Genomic DNA, 19,854 nt, shown 5'->3' with positions numbered 1-19,854 from the left:
TACTAAATTACACAGTTATTATAAAATAATTAATCCAATCTCGTTTCGACAACTGTCATTTTGTCATTATATAACATTTTGAAATAACCTCAAAAGCTGATTGTCAAACGAGCAAAACAAACGGGGTCTCTTCCATGAATTTCCCCTTTTAATTCAATTTTACGGCGTAAATTGAGACATATTTTAACCTAAACTACAAGAATAATGTTTCCGAGCATGGCTAGCCGTGTTCGTGCGGCATCTAAGCGAACTACGCCGTTGTTGAGGTTACTTTGATTTTGTAACATTTTACACAAATATTAATATTACCTGTTTTTAATAAAATTAGTGGCCTTTACAAAGATTTCGCTTGTGGTTTGTCATATACAGTGTTTATCAATATGAAAAAAATGTTTACAATTTTTTTTTCCCATTCCTCAGAATTCGCTTTGTCCTTTATTTCTCGTTACAGATGTCTTAACAATAAGCAACTTGATAATTCAATTAATACAGGACATTTAGTAACCGACATGAGAACCTAGATTTTTTTATTTTCTGATTGACATAAGATTGGCGGCTTCCTTAGTATTGCAATAAAATGAGGTAATGCCGCCAATATCCTTGGTTGGTTAGTTGGCATGTCTCAAGGGCGTATTTTAGATTTCAGCTAGTTATAGTAATTCTCTGTATATATGCATTGTGTATATTGTTATTGCAGTTTTGTTCGGACACACAAAGCAGCTTATGAAGGGGAGGGCAAAACCACAGTACGAGTGCTGAACCAAGAACAAGATCTGGGGCTGATGATCGATGCCTATGCCACGGTTTGTAAACTGACATTCTGTATTATTTGTATAAAATGTAAGGTGCGGAAGTTAAATTCTTAGACTGTACATTAATTTATCTATAGATATGTAAATGTTCCATTACTGGAACATTGATAGATTTACTGTAAGTTAGAAAGATACATCCTTTTTTTTTAAATTGAAATATTTATTGTCATACTGTGAGTTACAATGATCTTACATTATGTCAGGGTAGAATTATCACAATCAACCGTGATACGCGTACAATGTTAATATACTAAAACTAATCTTACAGTTAAATACTTGTCCTTTGAAATTGATAGATAATAATAAGGATATGATTAATAATTAGTGAAAAGTTGTAGAGCTCCTCTAATAAAGTATTTTAACTAATATTAATTTTTTTATGACATTGCAAATTTAGTCCACCATTTAGGGATGGACCCCAACTAAAATAATTTATCATTATTTCATTAGTAACAATCTCAAAACAAATCACCTTGTTACAGTATGGGTTCCGGCTAAACAATGGCATTACAGTTCTCGGTCCGCTGGCTATCTTCCCCCGCACCATCCTATCGTGGCAGGTGCCACACTCCGATGCCATCACACCCGAGTCTCTGACGCTCTTCAAAATGCTAGAGCCAAAAATGGATCTTATTGTGAGTATGTGTAACATGTTCTTTAACCTTTTGTCTGTTATAAGGATTCTGATATTTTGGGATCATGGGAGCCTGGGGTCCGCTTCGCAAGTAATGACAATAATTGGTGTAGTTTTTACGAAAGCGACTGCCATCTGGCCTTCCAGCCTAGAGGCTAAACTATACCTTATTGGGATTAGTCCGGTTCTTAATAATACACACTTTTACAGTAAGAATAAGACAATCCAAGTCAATAAAATTCAAATTTTTCTTTTTTTTTATCGGGCCAAGTCAACGTTACACAGCAACTTTTAAACAACTTTTTAACAATTTTTAAAATAGCATAGCAACAGCAAATGAAAGGTTTTAGAAATAATTTATACCTTTTTATAAAAAGAATATTCTGTTCTTTACTTTTGTCATACATATCTTGGCGGTAAAATGTGAAATTATTGAAAAAACTAAACGATTAGTAAATAAAAATGGACAAATTATTAAAAACGTTCGTATTTGGTGGCAGATTGCGCTGAAACTGTAAGTGATATCGCTTTTGTTTGTATGAGAGGTTTATAGTAAATTTATCGAGGATTATTTTGTTCTTAAAGACTTGTTACGTATCGTTTACGGTTTATTTTTTAAGTGCAAAATATCACGCTCCGGGACATATTCGAGGGCGCGGGGGGGTGACGCTCGCTGCGGAAGGGGGGGAAGAGTAGATAAAATTTAACTTTACGCTGTAACCTACATATCCGGATAGATAAAAGTTCTCCATTAATTATGCCAAATTTTCAGCTTATTGTATTGAACTAAAGATGACAAAGGGCTGCTTTTCTCCAAGGATCATCTGACATCAAATATCGCTGACAATTTGAAAACGCTTTTAGCTAAAACTGACTCTAAATACGAAATGGTTTGGGTTTGCGACAAAACGCATCGAGCATAACGGCCCATCGGGCATTGACTATCTTCAGTACCGAATACCATTTTAATTACAAAATTGAATATTCAATGTGTTTGTACACGTATATTAGTGCAGCCGTTAATCAAGAATAGTAAGATAAATTGTGCGTCGAACTAAGTCGCGTAGTTTCAAATGATAATTCGGGCGGCGGGCAATTAGTCTTTGGAACTAAGTTAACGCTCATTACAGGTATTGTTTGTGCTCGTGCAACTTGTGAAATATTTTAATTAGGGCTATTATTTTGATATCAACTTTTAGCTGATATCCTGTACTATCATTTAACAATAAAAAAAGGACAGGTCAACGACCTCGTTTTCGAAAAAAAAGATAAAATGTAAAAAAAAGTAAATTTTTTGAAGACAATTTCTCTTTTTGGTATTAATTCTCGAGTAATTGTGGAAAATTATCTGTGTCATTTATGCTTTAAATTTATGTCTTAATTCATAAGCTATCCAATGATATGATTTTTTAAATGTGTGTGACAGGTAAATGGACACCCAATGGTACAATAACCAAGCACAGTCGTGTTTGGCGCCATAAAACTTTGAACAGGTGCATTTTTAAATGGTTGAGAAAAAACAGGTATGGGGGTGATTTGTCGATAAAATTTATCGTACTATACGTGGTTAATGGCTCCACTATACGTGTACAAGCACATTGTACACTATCTCTCTCCGCAGGTGATCGGCATCGAGAGTAAGGAGCGCAGCACGATAACGAAGGTGTTCATGGCGGCCAAACAGGCAGGACTTACCGCGGAGATACTACCCGTAGAGCATGCGTGTGCTACGTTTAACTTTCTCAACGCTGAGGGACGGTAAGTGTGCCATAGATGTAAATAAACCCAGATTTTTGTCACCGAAATTGATGTCAACGATAAGGATCGTGTTACCTTCTGACGACCGGTCTGGCCTAGTGGGTAGTGACCCTGCCTATGAAGTCGATGGTCCCGGGTTCAAATCCTGGTTAGGGCATTTATTCGTGTGATGAGCATGGATATTTGTGTCTGAGTCATGGGTGTTTTCTATGTATTTAAGTATTCAGTATTCTTATAACATAACCTATACATGTATCACAAGCTCATTGCTAATAACAACATTCATTATATATGTAGCAATTATTATGTAGTATTATTGATATGTGTAGCAATTTATGATGATTAAAACGTTTATTGTGTGTCAATCTATGGCTATAACTTTTTTTCTTCCATAAATTCGGTTATAGTATAATATGCTTTTTTTAATAAATGCTGCTTTAATTTTCTTTCAAATATATTGTTGTTTTCTTCTGATTTGATAAAACTGGGGACATGGTTGTAGATTTGTATCGACGTGTAGTATGGTCCTTTTTTGAAAATGTCAATTTTTGGTTCCGGCAGAATAAGATCTAAATTACGGCGGGGGTTTGTATATAATATATATATCGTTGTCTAAGTACCCTCAACACAAGCCTTATTGAGCTTACTGTGGGACTTAGTCAATTTGTGTAATAATGTCCTATAATATTTATTTATTATCATTATTATTTATTTATTCTATTCGCGCATTCTTCTCTTTCACTCTAATTACGTCTTAGTGAGAGCAAAAGAGATAGATCCCCGCAATTTGCGTCGCTTCCAGCTTGGTCTCGTAATTAAGCTTGACAACTGTGCAGCCATATTGAAGCGGCCGCCAGCGGCCCACGCTGCCGCTGCTGCGACATGATGTTGACGATGCGACATCGGGCGTGCACGTGTTGGATTTGAAGTAACACCGTGATTTTTTTTACTAAGAATATTTCGTTTACCAGCCTTACTCGTACACACCTAAATTATAGTAACGTAACTACTCTAGACTGAATATACAAACTAACAATAATTTAATAATAATTTGCGAACGTATGAATCAATGAATTAATGAGCTAAATTGATCTATAGCTCGGTCGCGACGTGTTAGTGAACACTGAACGCATTTTTTTTTAATTATATAGAAATATGGCATGTTTGGCTTCAACAAGCAGACTAGGGAAAACGGCCCGAAAGAGAAAATCAAACTGGAGCATTGTGTCTGCGTTGCGATCATGCTTTCTGAACGGCAAAAAAAATCACGTTTGTTGTATGGGAGCCCCCTTTTTTATTATTTATTTTATTCTGTTTTTTAGTATTTCTTGTTATAGCGGCAATAGAAAATAAATCATCTGTGTAAATTACAACTGTCTAACTATCACGGTTCATGACACCTGCAGCCTGGTGACAGACGGACAGACAGACAGACGGACGGACAGCGAAGTCTTAGTAATAGGGTCCCGTTTTACCCTTTGGGTACGGAACCCTAAAAACTAAACTTTTATATTATCTATGTTTATTTGTCATATTTTATAATCATTTTGTTTTAGCTGTCTAACTATTGCTGGAAGCCAGTGGTTTCGTTTCTGCTCGGGAGAGCTGGGAAGCTCCCCTTAACTTCCCATTTATACCCATGAAACCTCATCGCTCGGCAATAAAACATGTTTTGTCCCAGAACGGTGGCAGCGGCGCTGATCCCTCCTCTGAACGTGGAGCCCAATGAGAACGACATGCTGCAGTCGCAGCTGCACTACCAGAACTTGTACAAGCAGGACCTCTCCGGCTGACCGGTCACCAATCTCAGTACTGAACTATGCTCAATGTGGGGATATACAATCAAAGATAATTTAAAATAGAGGTGAATTGTCAAAGAAAACTTTGTAGCCACAGTAAATTTACTGTCATCTTTCCACACATAAAGACGGGTGTTTTTTTAGGAAAAAATGAGTTTTAGCCGATATAACAAAACACGTGCTCATTATTTTTTGCTGCTCTCAAACATATACTCAAACCAGCCATTAACTAGCAACTTGCTTGAACATCACTTTCTATAGGAGTTAGAAGATTTAGTTATTTTTTAGTACTTTGGAGGACAATTTCTTTTCTTGGATTTTAGTAGTTTGGGCAGCTAAAAAAAATACGTGTCTGTTATTTTAGACTACTCTATAACATATATAAATATAAATCAAATCGGAACCGGACAGTTGGGTACCTTTCCTTGTTAGTCAATCTGTGTAAGAATGTCCCTATTATTTATTTATCACAGTCCTGTCATCCTGACGCTCACAATATATTGCAGCGAAGACATGGGGCAAAAACTCTCATGTTTGTATACATACAGTCATCATTTCAGTACCATTTTGTACCTCGGCACAGTGACAATTGTATGAGGTCCCTTACCAAAGAGCATATAACCACTAGCGAGATTCATATGAAATAATACTGAAATTAACCTTTTCAACGCCAAAGACCACTAAAACGGTCATCGTCTGTCGTGCCCGCGACGCCAATGACCATTAAAAAGGCTATGGCGGACGTTGTCAAAGCGACTTTCCTACTGTCAGTTAAGCTTCATATTCGCTCTTCATCAGTTAACTTTTTGGCGTCCATGGCATTTCTTAACACGTGTGGAAAAGCGTTCAAAAGGTTAAATTCTTTGGCTGTCAGGAAGGAAGAGCCTCACTCCTGCTCTAGCCGATCTCAATCGATGCTCTAGTTGCTATGGCGGGGGGGGGGGGGGGGGGGGGGATTATTAAGCTACCCGCGCCCCCCTGGCTACGCCCTTAAGCTCTAAAATTATATCTTAGTAGTGAAATTGTAAATATAATTTAGTTAAATTGTGTAATATATTGTTAATTGTGTTAGATAAATAAAACAATTGGAATAATAAACAATAATTTATTTCAACAACTATCACATCACTATTACATTGCGACTGCTCTGAGAACGTCCATTGACGGATAAATATACCTGCGGTGGCAGCACGGTTACATTTTTATCACTTGTCACTATGCCCGTCACTTTCGCACTTACATACTTGTTAGAACGTGACAGGCATGGTGACAAATGATAAAGAGCCGACCATCTTAGCCCTACTGTTGTGTATTATAGTTATATAACGTAACCCAAATTTATTATTACACTTTCATCTCTGTTGCTTATACATTAAGGTCGATATTTAAATGGATATTCATTATAGTTGTCAATAGAGATAGACAAAATTTTTTTTTCTTATTATGCTCATATATTAACATTTTATACACTTTATTATAATATTATCACGTAAGTTCATTTAATGTTTAAATAACTGTCAATTTATTAAACTATCTTTCGAGTTTGTGCCAAATATGTATATTACTTTTACTTTATTTAGATTTTTGGCCACTTCTATTGACAAAGTATAAAGAATCGTCCTAAATTTGAAATTTAACCCCGAGACTGCTGGTTGACCATCGCAACTTTCCAGATACATTTTCTTACGTGGACCCCCTTGTTGCTATCTCTATTGCACTCGCATAAGTATACTGCTGACCCGCCCATGATATCAGTTGTCAATGTCACTGCATGTGCGGTGCGAGTTTGGGGTATCTATAGTTTCCCATAAAGTTTTAAGTCATAACATATTGTTTGTCCGCATTTTATTTAGTCATAATTTGCTTTTTCTCAGAAACGCGTAAAATTTCAGAATTGCCATAAAACAAACCTAACCTAATATATCTAAGTATAGAATAACCGTACAAAAATCCTGAACGTGACAATCATGACATTAGGTATGACTTTCAATAATTATGTCAATCTTTCAGTTTGACATAAATATAATTATGCGCGCTCAATAGGGAGTAGGACTGCAATGTTCTGCCGCCAGAGACCAGCTCTATCACATATTGTATACAATCAATCAAATGTTATGGCTCCATCAAGGCGTTGATGATTCTGCCAATGTGGAGGTTGGATAAGACACGGCTAGTAATATAAATCTTATCTTATTACGGTCATAGACAGTGTTCGGTGCAGTATCCGATCAATGTACAAAGAAATACAAATTACCACTAACTAACAGACTACATACAACTATTAACACATTCACTGCCAGACAAAAAACGGCACACTACCCCAGAACTCGGTGGTCTATAGCTGCGTACAAAACAACCCGCCCAGCGGGTTGTCCGGCATCTGTACAAAGTTCACGAGCGCCCACCAGGTGGGTTCCCGGCAGTGAATGTGTTAAACAATATGAACAAAATGTATACATAGTAACAGTTTTTTGACAAGTTTTCATCAAGGCGGTTTGTTTACAGAACCCTACCGCAAAACGCGAAAATCGATTTTTGAAGTGAAAACTTCTTTAGTGGCGCTGTGTGATGGGGAAAAAATCTTAAACTCGCGACAGGTCACGTGACCGACAGATTCGACAGATTGAAAATTCGTAAGACGGACACGTGACCTGATCGAATAACTGTTACAATGTCACTGAAGCCAGTAGTTAAATGTTTAATGTAATATAAATTGTCATGTTTGTGTACGATAGCGCAATAAATAAATATTGTATTTTACCACATAAATGATAGTACTTTTATACTGATAATTAAAGCAATTCGTGCAAAATTATTCCCTAACTATTCCAAAATATCAAAAATGCACAACGTTAATATTCAAGTTTTCACTTCTGCCGACACTCCCGGAGTGCAACCCGTTGTTTTGTTTGGCGCCCCCTACGCAGTTTTGAGTAACATCCCCTATAGAGATAAGATAGCAACAGGCGTGTCAATTCAATGTACGGAAATTTCTCTGGAAAGCGTCCTTAGTTGCAGACAAGACAAAATGGTACTGACTGGTATTTCCAAATACCGGTACTGACCAAATGTACAGTTAGCAACAGATGTAGCTAAGCGGGTGAGGTGTTCAAAAATATCTACACACGGTCTAATTCTCTTGACAGTAAAGTTGCGTTTTACTCATTTTGAGTAGAGTAGGTAAGAACTCGAGTCTTTCGAGTCTAAATTTGAAGAACTCCAGTCGTTAATTACACGACTTCGCGCTTAAAAAACTTCGGAGTCTTTAGAGTCCTTTTTTGAGCTTTTTAAGTCTTCGTCTTGAGTCTTCGAATAAGGACGTCGTCAAAAAATTAATAGGTTTAATCTACGAGTAACACAAAGGAAAATTTACATTAATGACTTGTGCATAACCCACGAATTTAATGCGGAGACGATGCAATTTAGTAAACGTTTGTACATGACTTGAAAGTTCTCTTTAAAGGGCTCAAGTCTTTACAAAAGACTTAGGTCTCGATAACGACTCAAATTTTGATTTAATGACTAGTCTCAAAAACTGAGTCAATTCTTAGAGCAGACTCAGAGGACTTGAGTCTGAGACAACACTTCATAAAGTATAAAAAGGTGCTTATTCAGAGCTAATAAATTGAAAAAAAAAAAAAACTCAAAATGAATTAATTACTAAACATTTTTTTTCTTTCCATCCAACTTCAACACAAATCAAGGCAGTAAAAATAAAATGAAAATTCGTGCATTCATAATTAATTCCCAATAAGGACCTTTTTTAACTATTATTTTCAAGTAAAAATTACCCACCCTATTGAGTTCACCCCCTCCCCCTCCCACTTAGCAATTTGTGGTGCTAACTGTAATTAACCAAATATCGGACCTTAGTAAAGAAAGTGTTTATTGTATTGTGCTCAAGAAAAACAACCAATGGTTTTGCGTCGGTGATTTCGTCTTTTTTACAAGTACATCATTTTACTAAGACGCAGAGGTTTGCAAGAAATATTATGTTAATATTGACTGTTAAATATTTCTGACGGATCGACGATCAGAGCGGTTTGATATACGACGATCACGATTTAGACGTTTCGCGCGCACCTGCAAAAACATTACATTATTAATTATTATACTGGGTGGAGGAATATTTTTCCACAAATTGGGGCAATCACACTGTCATATGTATTCGGAATATAAAATGTAATATTTGTTTATTATTCTATTAAAGACAAATAATGGTCCAATCAGTGTTAGTTGATATGTTGACCCGTGAAGCGCATGCACGCCGGCTAGAGTCAATTTCTTATAACTTGGTATTTAATTTTTAAAGTTGTCCGCCTTTACAATAGTGGCGACCGTGACAGGACGTATATACATATATAATAATATGAAATTAAACGGAATATTAAACTGTTTAGTGTAATAGATCGTCTCATATGCATGAGATGCAGAATATATGGCATCAGGTTATAAAACAACTAACAACTGGTATATATGACGTTCCAAGTACCTTGTGGGCGCTTACGCCACGTAGCATCTCATTAGTATTGGAACGTCGTTAATAATAGATAAGATAAGATAATCCGTTTATTTGTTTGCCACAATACACACAGGAAATACAATTAATAAAATGACAAAAAAAAACAGATAATACAAAATTATACGAGAGAAATACACATTTATACAAAATAGAAGTAGAAAGAGAAAAAAAAAATACATTTAAATAATACTGTTCCATACATATAGGAAATGTTGTGTGCGTCGCAGCAAAACAAAAGGGTTCTGGCTCAGTATTACGCTTCACCCTATGGGAGAGGCACTGATATCCTGCCAGGACCAGATCACGTCAACCAAGATACAGTGTAAAATATGCAATATTCAAAGTTAGTACTTACCTAAATACCTTGTTTATAAAACTAGTGACATAATTATCATTGAAAGTGAGTACTTGCAAAGTTATGATATTGAAGTGTCAGTGTGATTAGCATGCTTAAGTAATACGTAGTGTCAAGTGTAATTATAAGAAGAAAATCATTTTATATACATTAAAAATAAATAAATAAAATAAGCCTTTATTGCTGTTCTACAGTGATAACAATATTATGTTTTTCTTTTCCGATGACTAAGTTTTGTAACAACAGCTTGTTTTTCGACAAAGGCCTCCTCTAAAGAGTTCCATTTCTCCCTATCTCTTATAGATTAGATTAGATTAGATTAGATTCATTTATTTCTTATTGGAAATGTACATTATATTTTACATGTCAAAATAAAATGCATTCACAAAAAGATCGTCACAACATAATAACAACAATAATAATAATAACTACGAATCGGAATAAAATAAAACAGTAAACAAATTAAAATAAAAAAAATATAAAAACACTTTCTATTAAATAGAAATATTTGTCAAAATTATTAAGAAAATAAAAATAAAAAATACAGCTAGGACAACCTAGGTAATGTCAAAATGTCAAAAATTTTAATAATACAATAATAGGGACAAAAAAAGAATAGAGCAATGTCAAAATTTACTAATTAATAATTTATAAATATAAATAATATTAAAAATCAAATAATTGGCATTTTATTCTTTATATTCTTTGACAGAATACAGCGTTTTGGTCAATAAAAGTTCCTTCAATCGGCGACCAAATAATTCGTCCGATGATTCATTTTTGAGAGTGGCGGGTAGACGTTCATAAAACGCCGGGCCTATTACGCGTGGGTTTTTGTCGAGCAGCGCGAGGCGCCGCGGCACGGACTGTAATCGGCCGGTCTGGCGGGTTATTCTGCCAGGCATGTTTACACGTTTGAATAAATGGATATTGCGGCGTGTGAACATAATAATTTCATAAACATAGAGAGAGTAGTGCGTCATTATGTTATATTTCTTAAAGAGCTGTCGACACGGGTGTCTGGGATGTACACCTGCTAATATACGTAAGGCTTTTTTTTGTAATTTAAACACCCTATCTGATTCTGATTATATATACATTATGAATTACTAAAACCAAATAAAATAATAGTATTAGTGAAGACTAAATTCGGTAATCAGCAACCAGGTAACCATGAGGGACTCCCAAAGTTTGTTTCTCCAAAAGGTATTTTTTTAAATTTAATAGCGTAGGCGCCGATGGCCATAGCACCTTAGTACGGTCGCCAAATCTCAAAAGCCCTCTAGAAACACGATTTAATTGACTCGGCTCGGCCTTACCCACAACCGGTATCAATATGTTCGGACAGTTCTCCTGATCACCGTACATGCGGTAGTAAAGCGGAAAAATGGTGGAGGGGATAGTAATGACGTCACAAAGATGGCGGCCGGACCTATTTTTTTGGCGGTGTATCTCGAAAACCACTTAACCGATTTTAATCATCGAGGTGTCAAATAATAGCTTATATTATGGAGATTATTTCCTTTTGTACAAACATTTACGTGAAACCTATAGGAAAAAAAATAATCACAAAAAACAGTTTTTTTATAAAATTATTATTTTTTATTTTGTAAAAATCTCCGTAAATATTAGCATTTCGCAAATTTTGTTTAATATAAAACATATTGCTTCATTATCAAGGAATATAATGAGCCTTAAAACATACAGATCGAGTAATAAACAATGAAGCTACACTCATTTATTTGCGCATGGGTAACGATAACTGGCTTTTACCGGTCGAAACTGTGGTGACTGTTACGATACGTATTGAATGGAATTTATAGAGTATCGGTTTTAATTACTGAAATTATAATTAAAATTATAAAAACCAGACACAATAATGTTACCTTACTTCGACGTTTAGTCTCTTTTTTCGTCTTAATCATAGGTAGGTACATATTTCTTTTTACTTAAAAATTTTATACAGGGTGAACTTTTAACCAAGCCGCTCCGAGGCCAGATTTAATTGACTCAGCTCGGCCTTACCCACAACCGGTATCAATGTGTTCGGGCGTTTCTCCTGATCACCGTACATGCGGTAGTAAAGCGGAAAAATGGTGGGAGGGGATAGTAATGACGTCACAAAGATGGCGTCCGGACCTATTCTTTTTGGCGGTGTATCTCGAAAACCACTTAACCGATTGTATTCATCGAGGTGTCAACTAATAGCTTATATTATGGAGATTATTTCCTTTTTACAAACATTTACGTGAAACCTATAGGAAAATAATAATCACAAAAAACTTTTTTTTTTATACATTTGGTTGGTAGGTTTGTCTTATGTTTTAAAGCAGTAAAATCTTTCAAGTCGAAACACAGTATAAATATACATTTTGTTGTCTAATCTAAAAGTATGATGTTCATTGTTTAAGACTGATTAGTGATTACTGAATTAAATAACATGCTATTTGTTATTTTTGTTTTATTTTTTAAATCAGGTATTAATTTATTCACTATGTATCACTATACAGGCAAAATGTGTATCATAGTTGGTCTGTAAGTACTTACTACTTGTGTCGAATATAGGTATAAGATGAAATTTTAACCACCAGCCATACTCTGCGCAGTGACTTTACAGGTCATACTGAACAACTTTTATTATGGGACTAATGCCGAATCACGCAAGAAAATTTGGATGTGGAATGACACCCACTGGCTGTGCCCTACCACACAAAGCGAGATGACATTCACAATGCCCATACCTCTCTTTTGGACGTAGTTTAAGGACGTACCCGGGTCCATGACGCATGCTCGCCACACCGCTGCTTAAAATAAGCTGACGCACCGTAAATTGAACTGCGTAAAAATCGCAAAAAATATTACACGGAGATCTTATGGCAGACACCGTACCGGTGACGTAAAAGACGCAACTGTTTTGCGAACAAAAAAGATTCGCGTGAAGCACGTCACTACGATTCCGTACCGTCACCGTTTTTTAAACAGCGGTGTGGGGAGCATGCGTCAAAAACGGTACGCATACGACGCGTCACTGCGATTCCGTATCGTGACCGTTTTTTAAGCTGCGGTCTGGTCGCACCTTGTATTGTATTGTATTGTATTGTATTGTATTGTATTCGGGCGATTTTTCCGCAACTCGACGACTTGCGCCTATTTTGCGTGATATGTTGGGGGTGGGCTAGTCCTGCCAGCCCAGCTCCTCGAGGAATCCTATCAAACCTTTGATGTTGAGTAGGACCTCGGGGAGGTCTCTCGGAAATCCGAGATGTTTAGCCCTGTATGGAGTCACTCCGCTGCATTCCAGCACCACGTGAGAGGCTGTTTCTTCTGTCTCCATGCAACCTCGGCACAGGGGACTGTCTGTGACACCTGTTGTGAAAAGATGTTTGTTAAATTGTCCATGACCTGTTATGACACTGGTTACCATACTCAGTCGGACCTTCCCTAGTTGCAGGAGCGCCCTTGTGAGTTTTCCGTTGATGCCAGGCATGGCTTCTTTTGCCTGTCTGCATCCAGTCTGGTTCAGCCAGTGTTCTGTGTGTAGTTTCCCTGTACGTGCCAGCAGCATTGAGCGTACCTTGCTAAATGGTATCGGAAGAATCGGTTCCGGACCAATCGCCCCCGCATTCGATCCTTGCCTGGCAAGCTCGTCCGCAGCATCTTGTTATTATGACGTACCTCCATTAGTCGTTCGTGGCATTCGTGTATAAGTTTGGATGTAACTATATGGCTATTTAGAGCCATTAAGACTGCTCTACTGTCGGAGAGTATGCGGATGGAGGATCCTACTACCTTCCTTGCAGTGATGGCAGCCGCCGCGTTTATGATGCCCATGCACTCAGCTTGGAATACTGAGTTAGGGGCTCCTAGCGGAGTGGTGATCGACATGTTCAGGTCTTCTGAGAAGGTTCCAGAGCCCGATCCGCTGTCTGTTTTGGACCCATCAGTGAAGATACTCAGCTCCCGGGGATTGAGTCCTTCATGATTGTCGTCCTCATATAACTGTATTTTGTACCTTTTATCGAAGATAGCTTGTTTGTGAATCCGGTCCGTGCCTGACCTAAGCACTGGAAATTCGTCATACACCTTTTCCAGGCATTTTGTGTGAAGAGCTCACTGTGATGTTAGACCATATCTTGAGGGTTCGCAACCTTACCACTGAGAGACTGGCCTCTTGCTGTATGTATAGGTGCAGCGGTGGAAGGTTTAGCATGACCTCCATGGCTGCAGTCGGGGTAGACCTCGTGCAGCCAGTGGTGGCCGCGCATGCGAGCCTTTGAAGTCTTTGTAGTTTGTCTCGTACGTTGCCTAGGTTTGTTCTTGGCCACCAAACCAGAGCACCGTAACAGAGTAAGGGGCGGATTATCGTCTTATAGAGCCAGAGGGTAATTTTCGGGTTGAGTCCCCACCTCTTACCAATCATCCTTCTGCACTGCCAGAAGACAACTCCCGCCTTGTCTATCCGTTTGTTGATGTGGTTGTTCCAATTGAGTTTATTGTCGAGAGTTAGTCCTAAGTACTTAACTTCATCGGACAGCTGTAGCTCAGTTTGGAAAAGTGTTGGTCTGGTAAAGTTGGTCGCACCTTTATATGGGACAGTCAAAATTTTTTTCGCGATTTCGGAATTGGTCCCATAGTAAAAGTTGTTAAGTATGACCTATAAAGTCGCTGCGCAGAGTATGACTGGTGGTTAAAAGTTCATCCTGTATAAAATTTTTAAGTAAAAAGAAATATGTACCTACCTATGATTAAGACGAAAAAAGAGACTAAATAAATTAATACCTGATTTAAAAAATAAAACAAAAATAACAAATAGCATGTTATTTAATTCAGTAATCACTAATCAGTCTTAAACAATGAACATCATACTTTTAGATTAGACAACAAAATGTATATTTATACTGTGTTTCGACTTGAAAGATTTTACTGCTTTAAAACATAAGACAAACCTACCAACCAAATGTATAAAAAAAAATGTTTTTTGTGATTATTATTTTCCTATAGGTTTCACGTAAATGTTTGTACAAAAGGAAATAATCTCCATAATATAAGCTATTAGTTGACACCTCGATGAATACAATCGGTTAAGTGGTTTTCGAGATACACCGCCAAAAAGAATAGGTCCGGACGCCATCTTTGTGACGTCATTACTATCCCCTCCCACCATTTTTCCGCTTTACTACCGCATGTACGGTGATCAGGAGAAACGCCCGAACACATTGATACCGGTTGTGGGTAAGGCCGAGCTGAGTCAATTAAATCTGGCCTCGGAGCGGCTTGGTTAAAAGTTCACCCTGTATAAAATTTTTAAGTAAAAAGAAATATGTACCTACCTATGATTAAGACGAAAAAAGAGACTAAACGTCGAAGTAAGGTAACATTATTGTGTCTGGTTTTTATAATTTTAATAATAATTTCAGTAATTAAAACCGATACTCTATAAATTCCATTCAATACGTATCGTAACAGTCACCACAGTTTCGACCGGTAAAAGCCAGTTATCGTTACCCATGCGCAAATAAATGAGTGTAGCTTCATTGTTTATTACTCGATCTGTATGTTTAAAGGCTCATTATATTCCTTGATAATGAATCAATATGTTTTATATTAAACAAAATTTGCGAAATGCTAATATTTACGGAGATTTTTACAAAATAAAAAATAATAATTTTATAAAAAAACTGTTTTTTGTGATTATTTTTTTTCCTATAGGTTTCACGTAAATGTTTGTAGAAAAGGAAATAATCTCCATAATATAAGCTATTATTTGACACCTCGATGATTAAAATCGGTTAAGTGGTTTTCGAGATACACCGCCAAAAAGAATAGGTCCGGCCGCCATCTTTGTGACGTCATTACTATCCCCTCCACCATTTTTCCGCTTTACTACCGCATGTACGGTGATCAGGAGAACTGTCCGAACACATTGATACCGGTTGTGGGTAAGGCCGAGCTGAGTCAATTAAATCTGGCCTCTGAGCGGCTTGGCGACCGTACTACCTGTGGAACGTCACAAAGAAGAGGTAAGTTAGACACTCACGTGCCTAAGGGAAGTCGGCGCCCACTCCGAAGCTGATCCTCGGTTGTGTGTGTGTGTGTGTGTGTGTGTGTGTGTGAGAGAGAGAGAGAGAGAGAGAGAGAGTGTGTGTGTGTGTGTGCACTCACATGTCTACAGGAAGTCAGCGCCCACGCCGAAGCTGATCCCCGGCTGCGTGACGTCGCCGGCGCGCGCCAGCAGGGGCGCGCAGTAGTTGAGCTCGAGGCGCGCCACGCGGCCGAGCCGCAGCGCCACGCCGGCGCCGCACGACACGCGTCCCACGGTGTGTGTGTGTGTGTGTGTGTGTGTGCACTCACATGTCTACAGGAAGTCAGCGCCCACGCCGAAGCTGATCCCCGGCTGCGTGACGTCGCCGGCGCGCGCCAGCAGGGGCGCGCAGTAGTTGAGCTCGAGGCGCGCCACGCGGCCGAGCCGCAGCGCCACGCCGGCGCCGCACGACACGCGTCCCACGGTGTGTGTGTGTGTGTGTGTGTGTGTGCACTCACATGTCTACAGGAAGTCAGCGCCCACGCCGAAGCTGATCCCCGGCTGCGTGACGTCGCCGGCGCGCGCCACCAGGGGCGCGCAGTAGTTGAGCTCGAGGCGCGCCACGCGGCCGAGCCGCAGCGCCACGCCGGCGCCGCACGACACGCGTCCCACGGTGTGTGTGTGTGTGTGTGTGTGTGCACTCACATGTCTACAGGAAGTCAGCGCCCACGCCGAAGCTGATCCCCGGCTGCGTGACGTCGCCGGCGCGCGCCAGCAGGGGCGCGCAGTAGTTGAGCTCGAGGCGCGCCACGCGGCCGAGCCGCAGCGCCACGCCGGCGCCGCACGACACGCGTCCCACGGTGTGTGTGTGTGTGTGTGTGTGTGCACTCACATGTCTACAGGAAGTCAGCGCCCACGCCGAAGCTGATCCCCGGCTGCGTGACGTCGCCGGCGCGCGCCAGCAGGGGCGCGCAGTAGTTGAGCTCGAGGCGCGCCACGCGGCCGAGCCGCAGCGCCACGCCGGCGCCGCACGACACGCGTCCCACGGTGTGTGTGTGTGTGTGTGTGTGCACTCACATGTCTACAGGAAGTCAGCGCCCACGCCGAAGCTGATCCCCGGCTGCGTGACGTCGCCGGCGCGCGCCAGCAGGGGCGCGCAGTAGTTGAGCTCGAGGCGCGCCACGCGGCCGAGCCGCAGCGCCACGCCGGCGCCGCACGACACGCGTCCCACGGTGTGTGTGTGTGTGTGTGTGCACTCACATGTCTACAGGAAGTCAGCGCCCACGCCGAAGCTGATCCCCGGCTGCGTGACGTCGCCGGCGCGCGCCAGCAGGGGCGCGCAGTAGTTGAGCTCGAGGCGCGCCACGCGGCCGAGCCGCAGCGCCACGCCGGCGCCGCACGACACGCGTCCCACGGTGTGTGTGTGTGTGTGTGTGCACTCACATGTCTACAGGAAGTCAGCGCCCACGCCGAAGCTGATCCCCGGCTGCGTGACGTCGCCGGCGCGCGCCAGCAGGGGCGCGCAGTAGTTGAGCTCGAGGCGCGCCACGCGGCCGAGCCGCAGCGCCACGCCGGCGCCGCACGACACGCGTCCCACGGTGTGTGTGTGTGTGTGTGTGCACTCACATGTCTACAGGAAGTCAGCGCCCACGCCGAAGCTGATCCCCGGCTGCGTGACGTCGCCGGCGCGCGCCAGCAGGGGCGCGCAGTAGTTGAGCTCGAGGCGCGCCACGCGGCCGAGCCGCAGCGCCACGCCGGCGCCGCACGACACGCGTCCCACGGTGTGTGTGTGTGTGTGTGTGTGCACTCACATGTCTACAGGAAGTCAGCGCCCACGCCGAAGCTGATCCCCGGCTGCGTGACGTCGCCGGCGCGCGCCAGCAGGGGCGCGCAGTAGTTGAGCTCGAGGCGCGCCACGCGGCCGAGCCGCAGCGCCACGCCGGCGCCGCACGACACGCGTCCCACGGTGTGTGTGTGTGTGTGTGTGTGCACTCACATGTCTACAGGAAGTCAGCGCCCACGCCGAAGCTGATCCCCGGCTGCGTGACGTCGCCGGCGCGCGCCAGCAGGGGCGCGCAGTAGTTGAGCTCGAGGCGCGCCACGCGGCCGAGCCGCAGCGCCACGCCGGCGCCGCACGACACGCGTCCCACGGTGTGTGTGATGTGTGTGTGTGGCACTCACATGTCTACAGGAAGTCAGCGCCCACGCCGAAGCTGATCCCCGGCTGCGTGACGTCGCCGGCGCGCGCCAGCAGGGGCGCGCAGTAGTTGAGCTCGAGGCGCGCCACGCGGCCGAGCCGCAGCGCCACGCCGGCGCCGCACGACACGCGTCCCACGGTGTGTGTGTGTGTGTGTGTGCACTCACATGTCTACAGGAAGTCAGCGCCCACGCCGAAGCTGATCCCCGGCTGCGTGACGTCGCCGGCGCGCGCCAGCAGGGGCGCGCAGTAGTTGAGCTCGAGGCGCGCCACGCGGCCGAGCCGCAGCGCCACGCCGGCGCCGCACGACACGCGTCCCACGGTGTGGTGTGTGTGTGTGTGTGCACTCACATGTCTACAGGAAGTCAGCGCCCACGCCGAAGCTGATCCCCGGCTGCGTGACGTCGCCGGCGCGCGCCAGCAGGGGCGCGCAGTAGTTGAGCTCGAGGCGCGCCACGCGGCCGAGCCGCAGCGCCACGCCGGCGCCGCACGACACGCGTCCCACGGTGTGTGTGTGTGTGTGTGTGCACTCACATGTCTACAGGAAGTCAGCGCCCACGCCGAAGCTGATCCCCGGCTGCGTGACGTCGCCGGCGCGCGCCAGCAGGGGCGCGCAGTAGTTGAGCTCGAGGCGCGCCACGCGGCCGAGCCGCAGCGCCACGCCGGCGCCGCACGACACGCGTCCCACGGTGTGTGTGTGTGTGTGTGTGCACTCACATGTCTACAGGAAGTCAGCGCCCACGCCGAAGCTGATCCCCGGCTGCGTGACGTCGCCGGCGCGCGCCAGCAGGGGCGCGCAGTAGTTGAGCTCGAGGCGCGCCACGCGGCCGAGCCGCAGCGCCACGCCGGCGCCGCACGACACGCGTCACACGGTGTGTGTGTGTGTGTGTGTGTGTGCACTCACATGTCTACAGGAAGTCAGCGCCCACGCCGAAGCTGATCCCCGGCTGCGTGACGTCGCCGGCGCGCGCCAGCAGGGGCGCGCAAGTAGTTGAGCTCGAGGCGCGCCACGCGGCCGAGCCGCAGCGCCACGCCGGCGCCGCACGACACGCGTCCCACGGTGTGTGTGTGTGTGTGTGTGTGCACTCACATGTCTACAGGAAGTCAGCGCCCACGCCGAAGCTGATCCCCGGCTGCGTGACGTCGCCGGCGCGCGCCAGCAGGGGCGCGCAGTAGTTGAGCTCGAGGCGCGCCACGCGGCCGAGCCGCAGCGCCACGCCGGCGCCGCACGACACGCGTCCCACGGTGTGTGTGTGTGTGTGTGTGTGTGTGCACTCACATGTCTACAGGCAGTCAGCGCCCACGCCGAAGCTGATCCCCGGCTGCGTGACGTCGCCGGCGCGCGCCAGCAGGGGCGCGCAGTAGTTGAGCTCGAGGCGCGCCACGCGGCCGAGCCGCAGCGCCACGCCGGCGCCGCACGACACGCGTCCCACGGTGTGTGTGTGTGTGTGTGTGTGTGCACTCACATGTCTACAGGAAGTCAGCGCCCACGCCGAAGCTGATCCCCGGCTGCGTGACGTCGCCGGCGCGCGCCAGCAGGGGCGCGCAGTAGTTGAGCTCGAGGCGCGCCACGCGGCCGAGCCGCAGCGCCACGCCGGCGCCGCACGACACGCGTCCCACCGTGTGTGTGTGTGTGTGTGTGTGTGTGCACTCACATGTCTACAGGAAGTCAGCGCCCACGCCGAAGCTGATCCCCGGCTGCGTGACGTCGCCGGCGCGCGCCAGCCGGGGCGCGCAGTAGTTGAGCTCGAGGCG

The 19,854-nt window shown here is 43.7% G+C and overlaps 1 protein-coding gene across 1 annotated transcript; it reads left to right on the top strand.

Moving 5' to 3' along the window:
* The first annotated feature begins 80 nt into the window (after positions 1-80).
* On the top strand, positions 81-5,947 carry LOC133532956 (NADH dehydrogenase [ubiquinone] 1 alpha subcomplex assembly factor 3). The gene is made up of 5 exons (XM_061871842.1): positions 81-266; positions 698-803; positions 1,295-1,447; positions 3,068-3,204; positions 4,886-5,947. Exons 1-5 carry the CDS (start codon positions 205-207, stop codon positions 4,995-4,997), a joined length of 570 nt encoding a protein of 189 aa, XP_061727826.1. The 5' UTR covers positions 81-204; the 3' UTR covers positions 4,998-5,947.
* Positions 5,948-19,854: the final 13,907 nt, after the last annotated feature.

Source organism: Cydia pomonella, chromosome 28 (assembly GCF_033807575.1).
Source record: "Cydia pomonella isolate Wapato2018A chromosome 28, ilCydPomo1, whole genome shotgun sequence".
Classification (NCBI taxonomy): domain Eukaryota; kingdom Metazoa; phylum Arthropoda; class Insecta; order Lepidoptera; family Tortricidae; genus Cydia; species Cydia pomonella.
This window is presented reverse-complemented; position numbering and strand designations above follow the sequence as displayed.

Excerpts from the sequence above, each read along its gene's own strand:
- LOC133532956 (XM_061871842.1), top strand. The coding sequence starts at position 205 with ATGTTTCCGAGCATGGCTAGCCGTGTTCGTGCGGCATCTAAGCGAACT. Across the intron at positions 804-1,294 it reads TGATCGATGCCTATGCCACG|TATGGGTTCCGGCTAAACAA; the intron begins GTTTGTAAACTG and ends ACCTTGTTACAG. Across the intron at positions 1,448-3,067 it reads AGCCAAAAATGGATCTTATT|GTGATCGGCATCGAGAGTAA; the intron begins GTGAGTATGTGT and ends CTCTCTCCGCAG.